The following is a 14,280-nucleotide window of genomic DNA, read 5'->3' as shown; positions in this document are numbered from 1 at the left end:
CCAGTTTTGCTAGGACTCCTTGATGCCATACTCGTCAAATGTTGCCTTGATATCAAGGGCAGTTGCTCTCATCTAACCTCTTCAGTTCAGCTCTTTTGTCCATGTTTGGACAAGGGTTCTTTTACATCCACCTGAGAGAGCAAAGGCGGCCTCGGTGTTGCACTGAGTGTCAGCCTAGATTATTATGCTCAAGTCCTGGAGTGGGACTCGAACCCACAACCAGGTGAGGGTGTTACCAACTGAGTCATGGCTGATATGATAACCATGCAAGGGCAGCCCCGTGGAGATGGACAATGGCTAAGAAGCTGGCATGGTTAACTGTGATGATGCAGAGAAGTTGAGGAAGACAAGGAGGGATAATGCGCCATAGCCACAGTGTCAGAGGTTGTCATTTGTAACCATTGGGGCCATTTCGGTGCTGTGAGAAGGATGGAAGATGAACTGGAAGCAAAGAGTTTCTAGAGAGCTGGGCAGAGACCCGGGAGATGTCAATACATGTGTGGCTGTTGTAAAGGAATCGGAGGTTAGATGCAGTGCGGTAGTGGGTGAGGATGGAAGGGTTGAGGAGCGGATTTTTTTAGGGGTCTGATGAAGGTGATTTTGAAGGAACTGGGGTTCTGCCTCAATTGTCAATGTCAGCAAGCATGGGGGTCAGGCAGTGGAGTTGAGTGATCAAGAGCTAAATGGGAACAGGATCAAGAGAAGAGGAGGTGGGTCTCATGGACGAAAAGTTTGCATTAGGAAGTGGGGAAATGAATAAATTGCAGAAAGAGATGGAATTCACACACGATATAAGAGACAACTTTGCCAAGAGACTAGAGGTAGTAGCTGCTGAGGGGGCAGGATCATGGCAGGTGATGCTTTTAATTAAGTTGTTGTGGCTCTAATAATGCTCAATGATTTATTAGCCGAAGGTCATTAAGCAGCTAGAATCCAACCATTCAAATTAAAATGTTTGCCTCACCAGAGTATTAAATATTACAAGCTACTGGAGTGGTGAGTACTTCACATATTTGCTTTAACTTTTGAATAGTATACAGTTGGAAAAAAGTATATATCATTGATACATTATCCTGTTTCAGGATAAGATACAAAAGAAACATATTGCAGATGCTGAAAATTTGAAATAATGACAGAAAATGCTAGAAACGCCCTACAGGTGAGGCAGCATCTGCTGGGAGGGAAATAGATAAAGATACATTTCGTATTGTAAAATGGTTTTTGCAAAATTAACCAAGGTAAAGTTTAATAGTACAGTGTTGCTTGTAATGGCAAGCAGTGTGTTCTGTTAGTACAAATTTAAATCTGTATTCATTTTATATTTGCAGCAAAACGATATTTACTGTCAGACAATGTGGTCCGTTTGCTGGAGTTCCAACAGAAAAAGGTTGCAATTGCAAACCAGATGTACATTAGTAGAGGTAAGTTGTACCATTTTTGTGTTTGACAGAACATTAAGACGGTAAAGTCTTTTGAGAAACATGCTTGGGTAAACCGGTTGGATGTGAAATGGATCTTCCTGTTAATTGGATGCTTGTTAAAAGTTACTGATTTATTATTCTATTGTTTTACACAATGGTGTTTCTTTAGAAAAGCAGTATACTTTGGGCAAGAATTAATATTAAGAATTATTAGAGGTAGAATTCTTAATCAGGTGATTCTGTCACCTAACTGTTCACCAAATTCAACTACTTTAATTGGATTTGCAGCCTGTCTTTGCCTCTCCTCCTTCATTCTTCTTCAAAGTTTGTCATTCATTACAATTGGCCACAGCACCTCTAAGCTAAGAAGGGGGAAAACTAACTATTGTTTCTGCTCCTGATTGCTCCTTTAGTAATTCATGTTGAAAAACGCATAGTATTGATGTCAGATGGGACAGGATCAGGCTGAACACTGATGGCTTCCATGGTTGGATAGCCTGTTGACACCTGAGAGATATTATCATTTGGTTGAGATACAGGAGGTCTGGCAGCATTTGCAAAGCATTATCCTGGCAAGAGTCAGTACCTTCGGAAGGGTGAAGAAAATCTATCAGGGGAGCGAGGAACTAACACCGGTTTCAATGAAGATACAGGAGCTTGGCTGTGACTCTACCAATGGAATGTGCAATTATTCCTGCCCTTGTGTAGTCTGATCCATTTTCCTAGGCATCACATCCTACAGATGAAAATCTGAGTTTTCTCTTTTTTGGACTATTCACTTCCCTCTAGAGATTAATAAATTAAGGTTTATCAACATTATTCATGATCTATTGGATGGGATGATTTTCTCAATGTCTGTTTCCCTCTAATTTACTGCATCTGACTGAGACAGAACGGAAAGCAGTTGGATCGAGGTTAAGCGTTTGTGCACTGTTTAAACATTTTATGAATCAAATTTTGAAAACATGAGAACCTCAGGAGGGCTGATGAAATATAAATGGAAAGCTTTTTCCCAGATTGGGGGATTCAATTACAAGGGGACACGAGTTCAAAGTGAAAGGGGAAAAGTTTAGGGGGGATATGCGTGGAAAGTTCTTTACGCAGAGGGTGGTGGGTGCCTGGAACGCATTGCTAGTGGAGGTGGTAGACGCGGGCACGATAGCGTCTTTTAAGATGTATCTAGACAGATACATGAATGGGCAGGAAGTAAAGAGATACAGACCCTTAGAAAATAGGCGACAGGTTTAGATAGAGGATTTGGATCGGCGTAGGCTAGGAGGGCCGAAGGGCCTGTTCCTGTGCTGTAATTTTCTTTGTTCTTTGTTCTTTGAAAAAGAAGAGCCTTTTGATAGAGAGGTTAATATAAAATGAATTGCTTTCTTTGCCATAAAGGTGCTCTTAGTAAGGGATTTTAAAATATATTGATATAAACTAGAGCACCCTTCAGATGAATAGCATGACTTGAAATTTGATAAGAGAATTCTTTAAATCAAGACAGTGCAACTCTTGAATTGCACAAAGATAATAATGTTACTGCACTGCATTTAATGGGTTTTGCTCCAATGCTGGAATACACCAGAGCAAACTGCTGAGCTTGTTCTAGAGGTTATTTTGAGTCCCAATAAGTCCCTGATCAGCACCCAGCAAACAAACAGCACACTCATTTTCAGCATTGAAAAGGCAGAAAAGGAGTCACCTCCATTGCTGTATGCCTGACTCACGGTGCATACAGTAGCATTGATTCTGTGGTCTTACAGACCCTGTGCTTTGCTGTTTCTTCAGTTATGTATTTATCCAGTAGCATTCAGAATCTGTGGCAGTTGTTTTGCTGAATTTTGCAATTTGAACTGAAGGCTTGGGAATTTTCTTTCTCATACTAAAGGTATAGTGTATTTTATTTTGCAATCCATGTGAAGTTTAACTTTTTTGATGACTAGCATTTACTTTAAAACCTAGAACTTGTTTTTAACATTACAGATCAATATTTCAACAACATTAAGGAGAAATTAAAAAGGAATGAGTTAATCCTCAAGGATGATTTGAAAATGTTGTTACATTTGTGCCAAATGCCAGCAGATGTAGAAGTAGCAAAGGATATAATTTACAGGTATGTTTTTTTAAAACTTAGTCATATTACATCCCATAAATATGAATTTCCATTCCTGCTTAAGGTTTTTATTTGGTTCCATTTATATTTCCCAGGCATGAATCTAAACAGTGAAAGTCAGTGGCTATTTTCTTACTCCAGCCCCCAGTATATTAGTTACTTTTAGCCAACAGAATGCTGTGATGTAAAAGAGCCTTAAAGTTAATTCTCAATAAGTGCTGGAAATACTCATCCAGTTCAGGCACCATCTGTGGAGAGAGAAACAAAGTGAATGTCTCAGGTCAATGACCTGTTAGCTTTCAATGTTTTAAGGCTGTTACTCAGAATACCTGGGAAATCTCCAGTGATGTTGGCAGGAGCTTTGCTGAAGCAGTAATCATGCAATGTGTTTGAACTACTTCCCATGCTCCAGTCCCACAGTGAAAGAAGCAAACGGTGCTGCTGAAATCTGCTCACCTCTCAGGATCTTGTCAATGCTGCAGTGACTCTCTTCTCCCTAATGAAACTGTTGACTGTTGTTCCACTGAGGAGGAGTCGAGAGTTGCGAAAAATGTTCCTTCCTTTCCACCCCCATCCCTACCCCTAGAAAAAAAGGAGCAAGAGTACAACTTTTATTTTATTACCATGACAATTTAAACATACTGTATGCAAACATGGATCAAGAAAACTGAAATAATGTAAATACAAGCAATTATATGGAAGTAATTAGTAAAGAGCGAAACCGTCTATTGCTTAGCAGAGCATATGAAGTGGGGTGATAGGATAGTTGTTGTATGTAGTTTACCAGTTAACCAGAACTGAGTACTAACTTGGGTTCTAGTAATATTGAATTACTAATACATATGTTTAATGCTAATCTAAGAATGATAACAGCAAAGAAGGTGTCCATCATACCCGTGTCCGTCTTTGAAAGAGCTATCCAGTTAGCCCCACTCCCCTTCTCGATCCCCATACCCCATCCCCATACCCCCTGTTATTTTTCCCATTCAGATATTTCCAATTCCCTTTTGAAAGTTATTATTGAATCTGCTTCGATCACCCTTTCAGGCAGTGCATTTCAGGAATAAAACAAGAAATGCTGGAAATACTCAGCATTTCTTGTTTTTATTTCAGATTTCCAGCATCCGCTTTTATTGTAGTGCATTTCAGGACATCATAACTCGCTGTGTCAAAAAATGTTTCCTCATGGCACCTCGGGTTCTTTTGCCAAATATATTAAATCTGTGCCCTCTAATTACTGACCCCCTGCCACTGGAAACAGTTTCTCCTTATTTATTCTATCAAACTATTCATGGTTTTGAACACAATTTTGAACTCAAATCTCCTCTCAACCTTCTTTAGTCTCTTCGCGTAACTGATACCATTCCAGTAAATCTCCTCTGTACCATCTCTAAGTTTTGAAGAAAGACTCAGAGCTGAATGTATTTTTGCTATAAGAAAAGAAGGCTGAAAAGAAAACAAATTCAGATCCTTAAAGTACTGATATAACTGCAGTTATATGACCTGTACTATGAGCATAAATGTCATTTCGAGTACAAAATTAATGAGCCAAAGCAAGAGTTTGTTTTTTAATTCATTCAGGGATGTGGGCGTTGCTGGCTAGGCCAGCATTTATTGCCCATCCCTAATTGCCCTTGAGAAGGTGGTGGTGAGCTGCCTTCCTGAACCGCTGCAGTCCATTTGGGGTAGGTATACCCAAATGGTAGGAAGGGAGTTCCAGGATTTTGACCCAGCGACAGTGAAGGAACAGCGATATAGTTCCAAGTCAGGATAGTGTGTGACTTGGAAAGGAACTTGCAGGTGGTGGTGTTCCCATGCATTTGCTGCCCTTGTCCTTCTAGTTGGTTGAGGTCGCGGGTTTGGAAGGTGCTGTCTAAGGAGCCTTGGTGCATTGCTGCAGTGCATCTTGTAGATGGTACACACTGCTGCCACTGTGCATTGGTGGTGGAGGGAGTGAATGTTTGTAGATGGGGTGCCAATCAAGCGGGCTGCTTTGTCCTGGATGATGTCGAGCTTCTTGAGTGTTGTTGGAGCTGCACCCATCCAGGCAAGTGGAGAATATTCCATCACACTCCTGACTTGTGCCTTGTAGATGGTGGACAGACTTTGGGGAGTCAGGAGGTGAGTTACTCGCCTCAGGATTCCTGGCCTCTGACTTGCTCTTGTAACCACAGTATTTATATGGCTACTCCAGTTCAGTTTCTGGTCAGTGGTAGCCCTTAGGATGTTGATATTGGGGGATTCAGCGATGGTAATGCTGTTGAATGTCAAGGGGAGATGGTTGGATTCTCTCTTGTTGGAGATGGTCATTGCCTGGCACTTATGTGGCGCGAATGTTACTTGCCACTTATCAGCCCAAGCCTGGATATTGCTGCATTTCTACACGGACTGCTTCAGTATCTGAGGAGTCACGAATGGTGCTGAACATTGTGCCATCATCAGCGAACATCCCCACTTCTGACCTTATGATTGAAGGTAGGTCATTGATGAAGCAGCTGAAGACGGTTAGGCCTAGGACACTATCCTGAGGAACTCCTGCAGTGATTTCCTGGAGCTCAGATGATTGACTTCCAACAACCATAATCATCTTCCTTTGCGCTAGGTATGACTCCAACCAGCGGAGGGTTTTCCCCCTGATTCCCATTGACCTCAGTTTTCCTCGGGCTCCTTGATGTCATACTCGGTCAAATGCTGCCTTGATGTCTAGGGCAGTCACTCTCACCTCACCTCTTGAGTTCAGCTGTTTTTGTCCATGTTTGAACCATGGCTGTAATGAGGTCAGGAGCTGAGTGGCCCTGGCGGAACCCAAACTGAGCATCACTGAGCAGGTTATTGCTAAGCAAGTGCCGCTTGATGACGCTGTTGATGACACCTTCCATCACTTTACTGATGATTGAGAGTAGGCTGATGGGGCGGTAAGTGGCCGGGTTGGACTTGTCCTGCTTTTTGTGTACAGGACATACCTGGGCAATTTTCCACATTGCAGGGTAGATGCCAGTGTTGTAGCTGTACTGGAACAGCTTGGCTAGGGGCGCAGCAAGTTCTGGAACACAGGCCTTCAGTGCTATTGCCGGAATATTGTCAGGGTCCATAGCTTTTGCAGTATCCAGTGCCTTCAGTCGTTTCTTGATATCACGTGGAGTGAATCGAATTGGCTGAAGTCTGGCATCTGTGATGCTGGGGACTTCAGGAGGAAGCCGAGATGGATCATCAACTCGGCACTTCTGGCTGAAGGTTGTTGCAAATGCTTCAGCCTTATCTTTTGCACTGATGTGCTGGGCTCCCCCATCATTGAGGATGGGGATATTTGTGGAGCCACCTCCTCCAGTTAGTTGTCTAATTGTCCACCACCATTCACGGCTGGATGTGGCAGGACTACAGAGCTTAGATCTGATCCGTTGGTAGTGGGATCGCTTAGCTCTGTCTATCGCATGCTGCTTATGCAGTTTGGCACGCAGATAGTCCTGTGTTGTAGCCTCACCAGGTTGACACCTCATTTTGAGTTATGCCTGGTGCTGCTCCTGGCATGCCCTTCTGCACTCTTCATTGAACCAGGGTTGGTCTCCTGGCTTGATGGTAATGGTAGAGTGGGGGATATGCCCAGCCATGAGGTTACAGATTGTGGTTGAGTACAATTCTGCTGCTGCTGATGGCCCACAGTGCCTCATGGATGTCCAGTTTTGCATTGCTAGATCTGTTCGAAGTCTGTCCCATTTAGCACGGTGGTAGTGCCGCACAACACAATGGACGGTATCCTCAATGTGAAGGCGGGACATCGTCTCCACAAGGACTGTGCGGTGGTCACTCCTACCAATACAGTCATGGACAGAAGCATCTGCGGCAGGCAAATTGATGAGGATAAGGTCAAGTATGTTTTTCCCTCGTGTTGGTTCCCTCACCACTTGCCGCAGACCCAGTCTAGCAGCTATGTCCTTTAGGACTCGGCCAGCTCGGTCAGTAGTCCCCCACCCAGAGTACATTTTGTGCCCTTGCCACCCTCAGTGCTTCCTCCAAGTGGTGTTCAACATGGAGGAGTACTGAGTCATCAGCTGAGGGAGGGCGGTAGGTGGTAATCAGTAGGAGGTTACCTTGCCCATGTTTGACCTGATGCCATGAGACTTCATGGGGTCCAGAGTCGATGTTGAGGACTCCCAGGGCAACTCCCTCCCTACTGTATACCACTGTGCCACCACCTCTGGTGGGTCTGTCCTGCCGGTGGGACAGGACATACCCGGGGCTGGTGATGGCCGTGTCTGGGACATTGTCTGTAAGGTATGATTCCGTGAGTATGACTATGTCAGGCTGTTGCTTGACTAGTCTGTGGGACAGCTCTCCCAACTTTGGCACAAGCCCCCAGGAGTTCGTAAGGAGGACTTTGCAGGGTCGACAGGGCTGGGTTTGCCGTTGTCATTTCCGGTGCCTAGCGGATGGACAAGTTTAAATGTGGGAAGAGTTGATAAAAATATTGGCTCAGATTTTGCTGGAACAGGGCAGCGAGGGCAACAGGGCATCTGGGACCTTCATGAACAATGAGACAAATGGTAAATTTCTTTAACCAATAAGAATGAAGGATTAAGAAATAAACAAAGGATGGAGGGTGAACTAGATTACATGAATTCAATGTCAAATCAGGTACAGAAAGAAAGGAAGAGATACAAAGGAAGATTTGATAGAGAGAAACGAGACAGGAAAAAGTTTTTAAAATTTTAAATGTGACATTTGAAAAATCCATCTTTAAAAACAATTCACAACCTGAAGGAATGAGTCTCTACACTTATAATTGTTCACTTTCTGGGTAAGAAAGATTGATTGGTATTCAGTAACAAATGTAAAGTCATGAAAAGGTTATTATTGCTGTTAATTACAGACTTAATTTTCTGTGGAGAGCTTAATGGGCAATTAATGTGCAAATGTAGCAACTTAATGAGTTTAAGGGTGAGATGCTGTTTTTGCGAAGCTAATGGTGCAATTGCACAAATCGGCCAGAACATATGGTAATTTGTGAAACATGGCATGTCTTTTCCTTGCCAGTCATACGAACATACGAATTAGGAGCAGGAGTAGGCCACTCGGCCCTTCGAGCCTGCTCCGCCATTCAGTAAGTTCATGGTTGAACTGATTACTCCACATTTCCACCTACCCCCGATAACCTTCCACCCCCTTGCTTATCAAGAATCTATCTACCTCTGTCTTAAAAATATTCAAAGGCTCAGAAGCTGACTGATTTGCATATTAATATATTGGGTGTCTGATTTTTCATGTACAAGGCATTTTTTTATGCATCGGGAACTTCATTTTTTATATTTATGGGATCTCATTTTTGATGTCTTACTTTTAATGTGCATGGGGTCTTTCATTTCCACATAATTGGCCCATCAATGGATTCGGCATCACCAACCCTCCCCCACACCCCTCCCCATCCAAAGCCTTGGACACTGTGCCGTATATGAAATGCAGGTTAAATTTCAGATCGTGGCGTGTGTGTTCACCAATGAAAGTTGCCTTTTGTGATGAGGAAAAGTTAAATATTGCTCAGAATGTAGTTGTTACTGAACCATCTATTCACTTACTTGCTTTTTTTGGGAGAAAGCAAAAAAAAAATCTTTTCCCACACTGTTCAAGGTTGTCCCCTAATGGGTCAATCCAGAAGTCATTGTCATTGGTATCCAGACAACCTTACCATTGTGATGATAGAAGAGCAGTGAGTATAAAATTAAAGAGTTGAATTTTATTCTGTGTTTTGCACAACAGTTGTCTAGAGTTAATTGGTAATTTAATACAGATCATGGACACTGCTATCATTTTGTCTAATTTTTTAGTGACATTAATGTGCAGTACTCTACTTTTCCACAGATACCATGCTGAGAACAAAAACACAGCATTTGGGGAATTTAAGTTTGGGCCTGTATTTGTAAGACTGTGTTATGAGTTGGGTCTAGAAGAAACTGCAGAAGAGGTGGTGAAAGACCAGGTAAATCATTCTTGACTGAGATCAACAGAGTTTTGTTTGATAAAGGTATCAAGGGAAATGAAGAAAAGTCAGGTAAATGGAATTGAGGTACAGCTTTCATATAGAGTTTCAGAGTGTATATACTGGCCCAATTCTTCCATATGTTAGGATATAAAAAGAAAATCTCTGTTTCTAAAAGTTAATTAAAATGAGTATATATAATTAATATGGAGATTGTGGAGCCATTGATTATTTTCTTTAACCATGAGTTAGCATGGTCTAACATCAACAGTAAAGCATTTTTTATATATATAAAATGTTTATTTGCTTATTCATTTACTGTTAAATTTGTTTGGCAATTAAAGCATAAAACTAAGATTTTTGTTCTACCGCCTCTGAAAGATCCAAGGGCGATTATGTGGAGGCATGGGTTGGAGCTGAAGCAATCGAAAGAGCAGCCTATAATTTGTTATCCTTGGTGCCTTATCAAACTTACCTGTAGAATGGGATATGGTAATGTAGCAGTTATGGACCAGTGCTGAACTAATCCAAGAATGTGCTTTCAAATCTTACCAAAGTGGTTTGAGAATTTGAATTCAGTTTATAACAAAAAAAAGTCTAGAAATAATAAGCTAGTATCAGGAAAGTGACCATGAAATTGTTGTTTTATCGTAAAAACCCAACTGGTCGCCAGTGTCCTTCAGGGAAAGAAACCTGCTGTCCTTACCAGTCTGGCCACTCTGTTATATCAAACTGTGACAATGAATTTCAGTTCAAGAGAAAGGCCTATCACCTTCACAGGCCAACTGGAGTTGGCGAATCCATGCCAGCCTTGCCAGTGACACCCACAGCCCAATATACTTTAATGTTATGGAACAGGCTTCTTGTGTGATGCTCTTAACTCATCATCACAAACTATTGCCTCCAGCCATCACTAATGGCAGACCTGGAGCCACTTGTCTAATGTCCGCTCCAGTCACAGCCCACAACTGTAGTGTTGGGTGTATTTACACATCAGGTGGACGTGTTAGTAATTTTATTTATGTAACACAGCAGCTCCTCAAAATACATTTCTTTCTGAAGCACTTTAAGACTTCGGAGAGATGTGATAAGCTACAATACAAATGCAAGACTTTTTCTTTTTAACACAACCAGCATCATTCCCATTTCTTTTGACCAACTTGATTTGGGCCAACATGTTCATAAACAGGTAATTCACTGCTTGTCTGGAGAACATAAAACTGGGAGGGAAAAGCTGTTTTTATATGCAGCAGCAATGTGAATTTATAAAGCGCCTTTAATGTAGTAAAACATCTCGAGGCACTTTATATGGGTGTCACTGGGGTGTTTGCGCTGCCTGTTCCCAAAGTGCTAATCTCAGATCACTGTCAACACTATTGTAAATGTGCTAGATTCACTAAGGTTGGCATCCAGGAGGACCTGCTAAAAATCATTGCCTTCCTGAATGCTGATCTTGCTGAATCTGGCAGGTTTGCCCGGGGCTTGCTGTCTGCTGCACAAAACGTATCCTTCAGTAATCTGCAGTGAAAATGTCGTACTAGCATCAACATAAAAGCAGCTTCAATGCAATCTACGTTACCATGATTTTACTTGCTTAAAATAAACCAATTCATTGCAGTTTTTGAGTAACTGCTGTTTTAATTGTTGGTCAAGCATTTAACCCCAATGATTAGTATTCAGTTCAGAACAATTCACACTTCTAAATAAATGTTACTGTATTTACTTCATGCACAAATTTACATGGAATAAAAAGTTGTTGAGAAATCCTTATATATAGTACCCTTGAGATTAAACTTTGTATCTGTTCATTGTGTATTAACAATCAGTGTTGTTAATTTTAACGTTTTCCTTGATCAGTAGGTAAGTTCCATGATTTTCTTCTCAACTAGCTTTTTTGTTATCTTTCATGGGATGTGGGCATCACTGGCAAGGCCGGCATTTGTTGACTATCCCTAATTGCCCTTGAGAAGGTGGTGGTAACCCGCCTTCTTGAACTGCTGCAGTCCATCTGGCACGGTTAGTGTTAGGAAGGGAGTGCACCACACTGCTGTTAGGAAGGGAGTTCCAGGATTTTGATCCAGCCACAGTGAAGGAACGGCAATATAGTTCCAAGTCAGGATGGTGTGTGACTTGCAGGTGGTGGTGTTTCCATGCGTCTGCCATCCTTGCCTTTCTAGTTGGAATAGGTCACGGGTTTGGAAGGTTCTGCCGAAGGAGGTTTGGTGAGTTGCTGCCATGCATCTTGTAGATGGTACACATTGCTGCCACTGTGTGTCAGTGGTGGTGGGAGTGAATGTTTAAGGTGATGGATGGGGTGCCAGTCAAGCGTGCTGCTTTGTCCTGGATGGTGTCGAGCTTCCTGAGTGTTGTTGGAGCCTCACTCATCCAGGCAAGCGGAGAGTATTCCATCACATTCCTGACTTGTGCCTTGTAAATGGTGGACAGGTATTGGGGAGTCAGGAGGTGAGTTATTCGCCACAGAATTCCCAGCCTTTGACCTGCTTTTGTAGCCACAGTATTTATGTGGCTGGTCCAGTTCAGTTTTTGGTCAATGGTAACTCACAGGATGTTGATAGTGGGGGATTTAGTGATGGTAATGCCATTGAATGTCGAGGGGAGATGGTTAGATTCTTTCTTATCGGAGATTGTCATTGCCTGACATTTGTGTGGTACGAATGTTACTTGCCACTTCTTCTGTGTCCCTTTTTGTGTTCTTACTGTAGTAATGTATACAGACCTTGGTTTAAAAAAAATGCACTTACATTAGAAATTTGAAATAAAGAAATAAGCAGCAGGAAGGTCAGTATGTGAAATAGGAAGGTTAACATTTTATGTCTAACCCATTACCTGAGCATTCTCTTAGATGCTGATTAACCTCCTGTGCGTTTGCAGTTATTTCTGTTTGAATTGTGTTGTTATGGGTTTATTTTTTTCTTGTCTGCAGAGTGTTGGCAACTGTATCATTGCAAGTTAATTGATCATTTTTGGAGATAGGAGAAAACAAAGTTGCAATAAATTATTTTATAACAATAACTTCCCAATAAATCAGTGAAATAGTAACAATTCAGGATCCCAAACTCAAGGAACATACGGGACAGTGTAAGGTCATTTGAACCTCTGTGCTTACTGCATCCTGTTAGGTTGTAATTGAGCAAAATGTTAGGTTGTAATTGAGCAAAATGTTAGGTTGTAATTGAGCAAAATGTTATTATCTGATTCCTAGCCTTCAAGCCTCAATCAATTTAGATCTTTGCTTCTATCCCTCACAGCCTCCAGCAACAGAATTTTTCTGACTCCTTTACAGATTTCCCACTAGGTGGCAGTTTAATCCATAATTGAAGCAGAAGCTCTAATCTTACTGTTCCTATTTAATTTCATAGTTTCCACTTCATCCGCACTCCATACATGTACACATTTTATATTATTAGAAATCTGAATAGTATATTCAGTTAGCTTTGTTTTGACCTGTCTGACTACATTGATCCAAGTACAGGAATTGTTTTTGATGCTCTCCTTTGTACCTTTTCGAATGCAGCAATGCTTTTTTTAAAAAAAAACAAATCCTAATGCAATACTCTGTGTGTCTCTACAGAACTGCAAAAAGAATAATAAAGGGCAGACTGTGAATTTCCAGACAGTCTGTTAATTGAACGGTTCTGATAACATCATTAAATATGAGAGTAGTTCATAAGCACCTGCAGAAATCTGAGATTAAAGTCCTGCCGCTTATTTGCTATGCTTAACGTAAACAGAATTTCATTTTTTTTTTAAAATGTTCTTTGAACAAGCATACTAAGCAAGACAGAGACAGTAATGCAACACCACTAGTGAGGAATTTGAGTCAAGACAAAGGATACAGATTGGTGCTGCAGCCTCCATAAATCTTCACAGACAGGTATTGGTCTCATCCAGTGCTAAGCGAAGGCACCAAGTGGTTCTGCACCTCCACAGGAATGAAAAGATCCATTCCTTATTACTCAGGTGATGGCTAAACATCTGCAGTATTTTGCTCTTATATTTTTCTGTCCCAGTTGGCCACGAAATGGTCCAAAAGAAAATAAATAGGAACATAGGGAATAGGGAGCGGGAGAAGGCCATTCGGCGCTTTGAGCCTGCTCTGCCATTCAACTGAATCATGGTTGACCTACTTCAACCCATTTTCCCGCACTATCCCTTGATATTTTTAATGTCTAGAAATCTATCGATCTCTGTCTTGAATATACTCAATGACTGAGCCTCCACAGCCCTCTGTGGTAGAGAATTCCTCAGATTCACCACCCACTGAGTGAAGAAATTCCTCCTCATCTCAGTCCTAAATGGCCTGCCCCTTATTCTGAAACTGTGTCCCTTGGTTGTAGACCACCACCCCCCCCCCCACCCCCAGCCAGGGGAAACATCGGGCTGGATTTTATTTGCGTGCCGGCAACGGCATCTGGTACCACCGCGCAGACGCCGGCGCCATTTTTAAAGGGCTTCAAACCCTTGGGTAACATTTTTAAATTTAAAATTTCCAATCTCCAGAAAATGAAAATAAATTTTAATTTCAACGCTAAATCCAGTCTCCCATCCCCCCCAATGGGTAATTTAGATATTAATTGCCCTTCCCCCCCCCCCCCATAATAAACTTACTTTTAGTAATATCCCAAACTTCTCCCCCACCCCCGAAATTTGTTCCCTTTGATCCTCAATCCCTTCGCACCATCTCTCACAGCCAATAAAAATTGTTTTCCCCGCTCCCCCACTCCTCCCGCCCTGAGAATTTTATTCCTTCCCTCCCGCGC

The 14,280-nt window shown here is 41.9% G+C and overlaps 1 protein-coding gene across 1 annotated transcript in view; it reads left to right on the top strand.

Annotated features, from left to right (window-relative positions):
* Positions 1-14,280, top strand: part of ptcd2 (pentatricopeptide repeat domain 2) — a 45,573-nt gene that overhangs the window by 11,848 nt on the left and 19,445 nt on the right. Inside the window, exons 2-4 of the mRNA XM_068029565.1 lie at positions 1,329-1,421; positions 3,399-3,528; positions 9,382-9,499. Coding sequence (XP_067885666.1) covers positions 1,329-1,421; positions 3,399-3,528; positions 9,382-9,499 — 341 coding nt within the window. The remainder of the gene's footprint in view (positions 1-1,328; positions 1,422-3,398; positions 3,529-9,381; positions 9,500-14,280) is intronic.

Source organism: Heterodontus francisci, chromosome 4 (genome assembly GCF_036365525.1).
Source record: "Heterodontus francisci isolate sHetFra1 chromosome 4, sHetFra1.hap1, whole genome shotgun sequence".
NCBI lineage: Eukaryota > Metazoa > Chordata > Chondrichthyes > Heterodontiformes > Heterodontidae > Heterodontus > Heterodontus francisci.
Note: the sequence above shows the minus strand (reverse complement) of the source record. Positions and strands in the feature narration are given on the sequence as shown.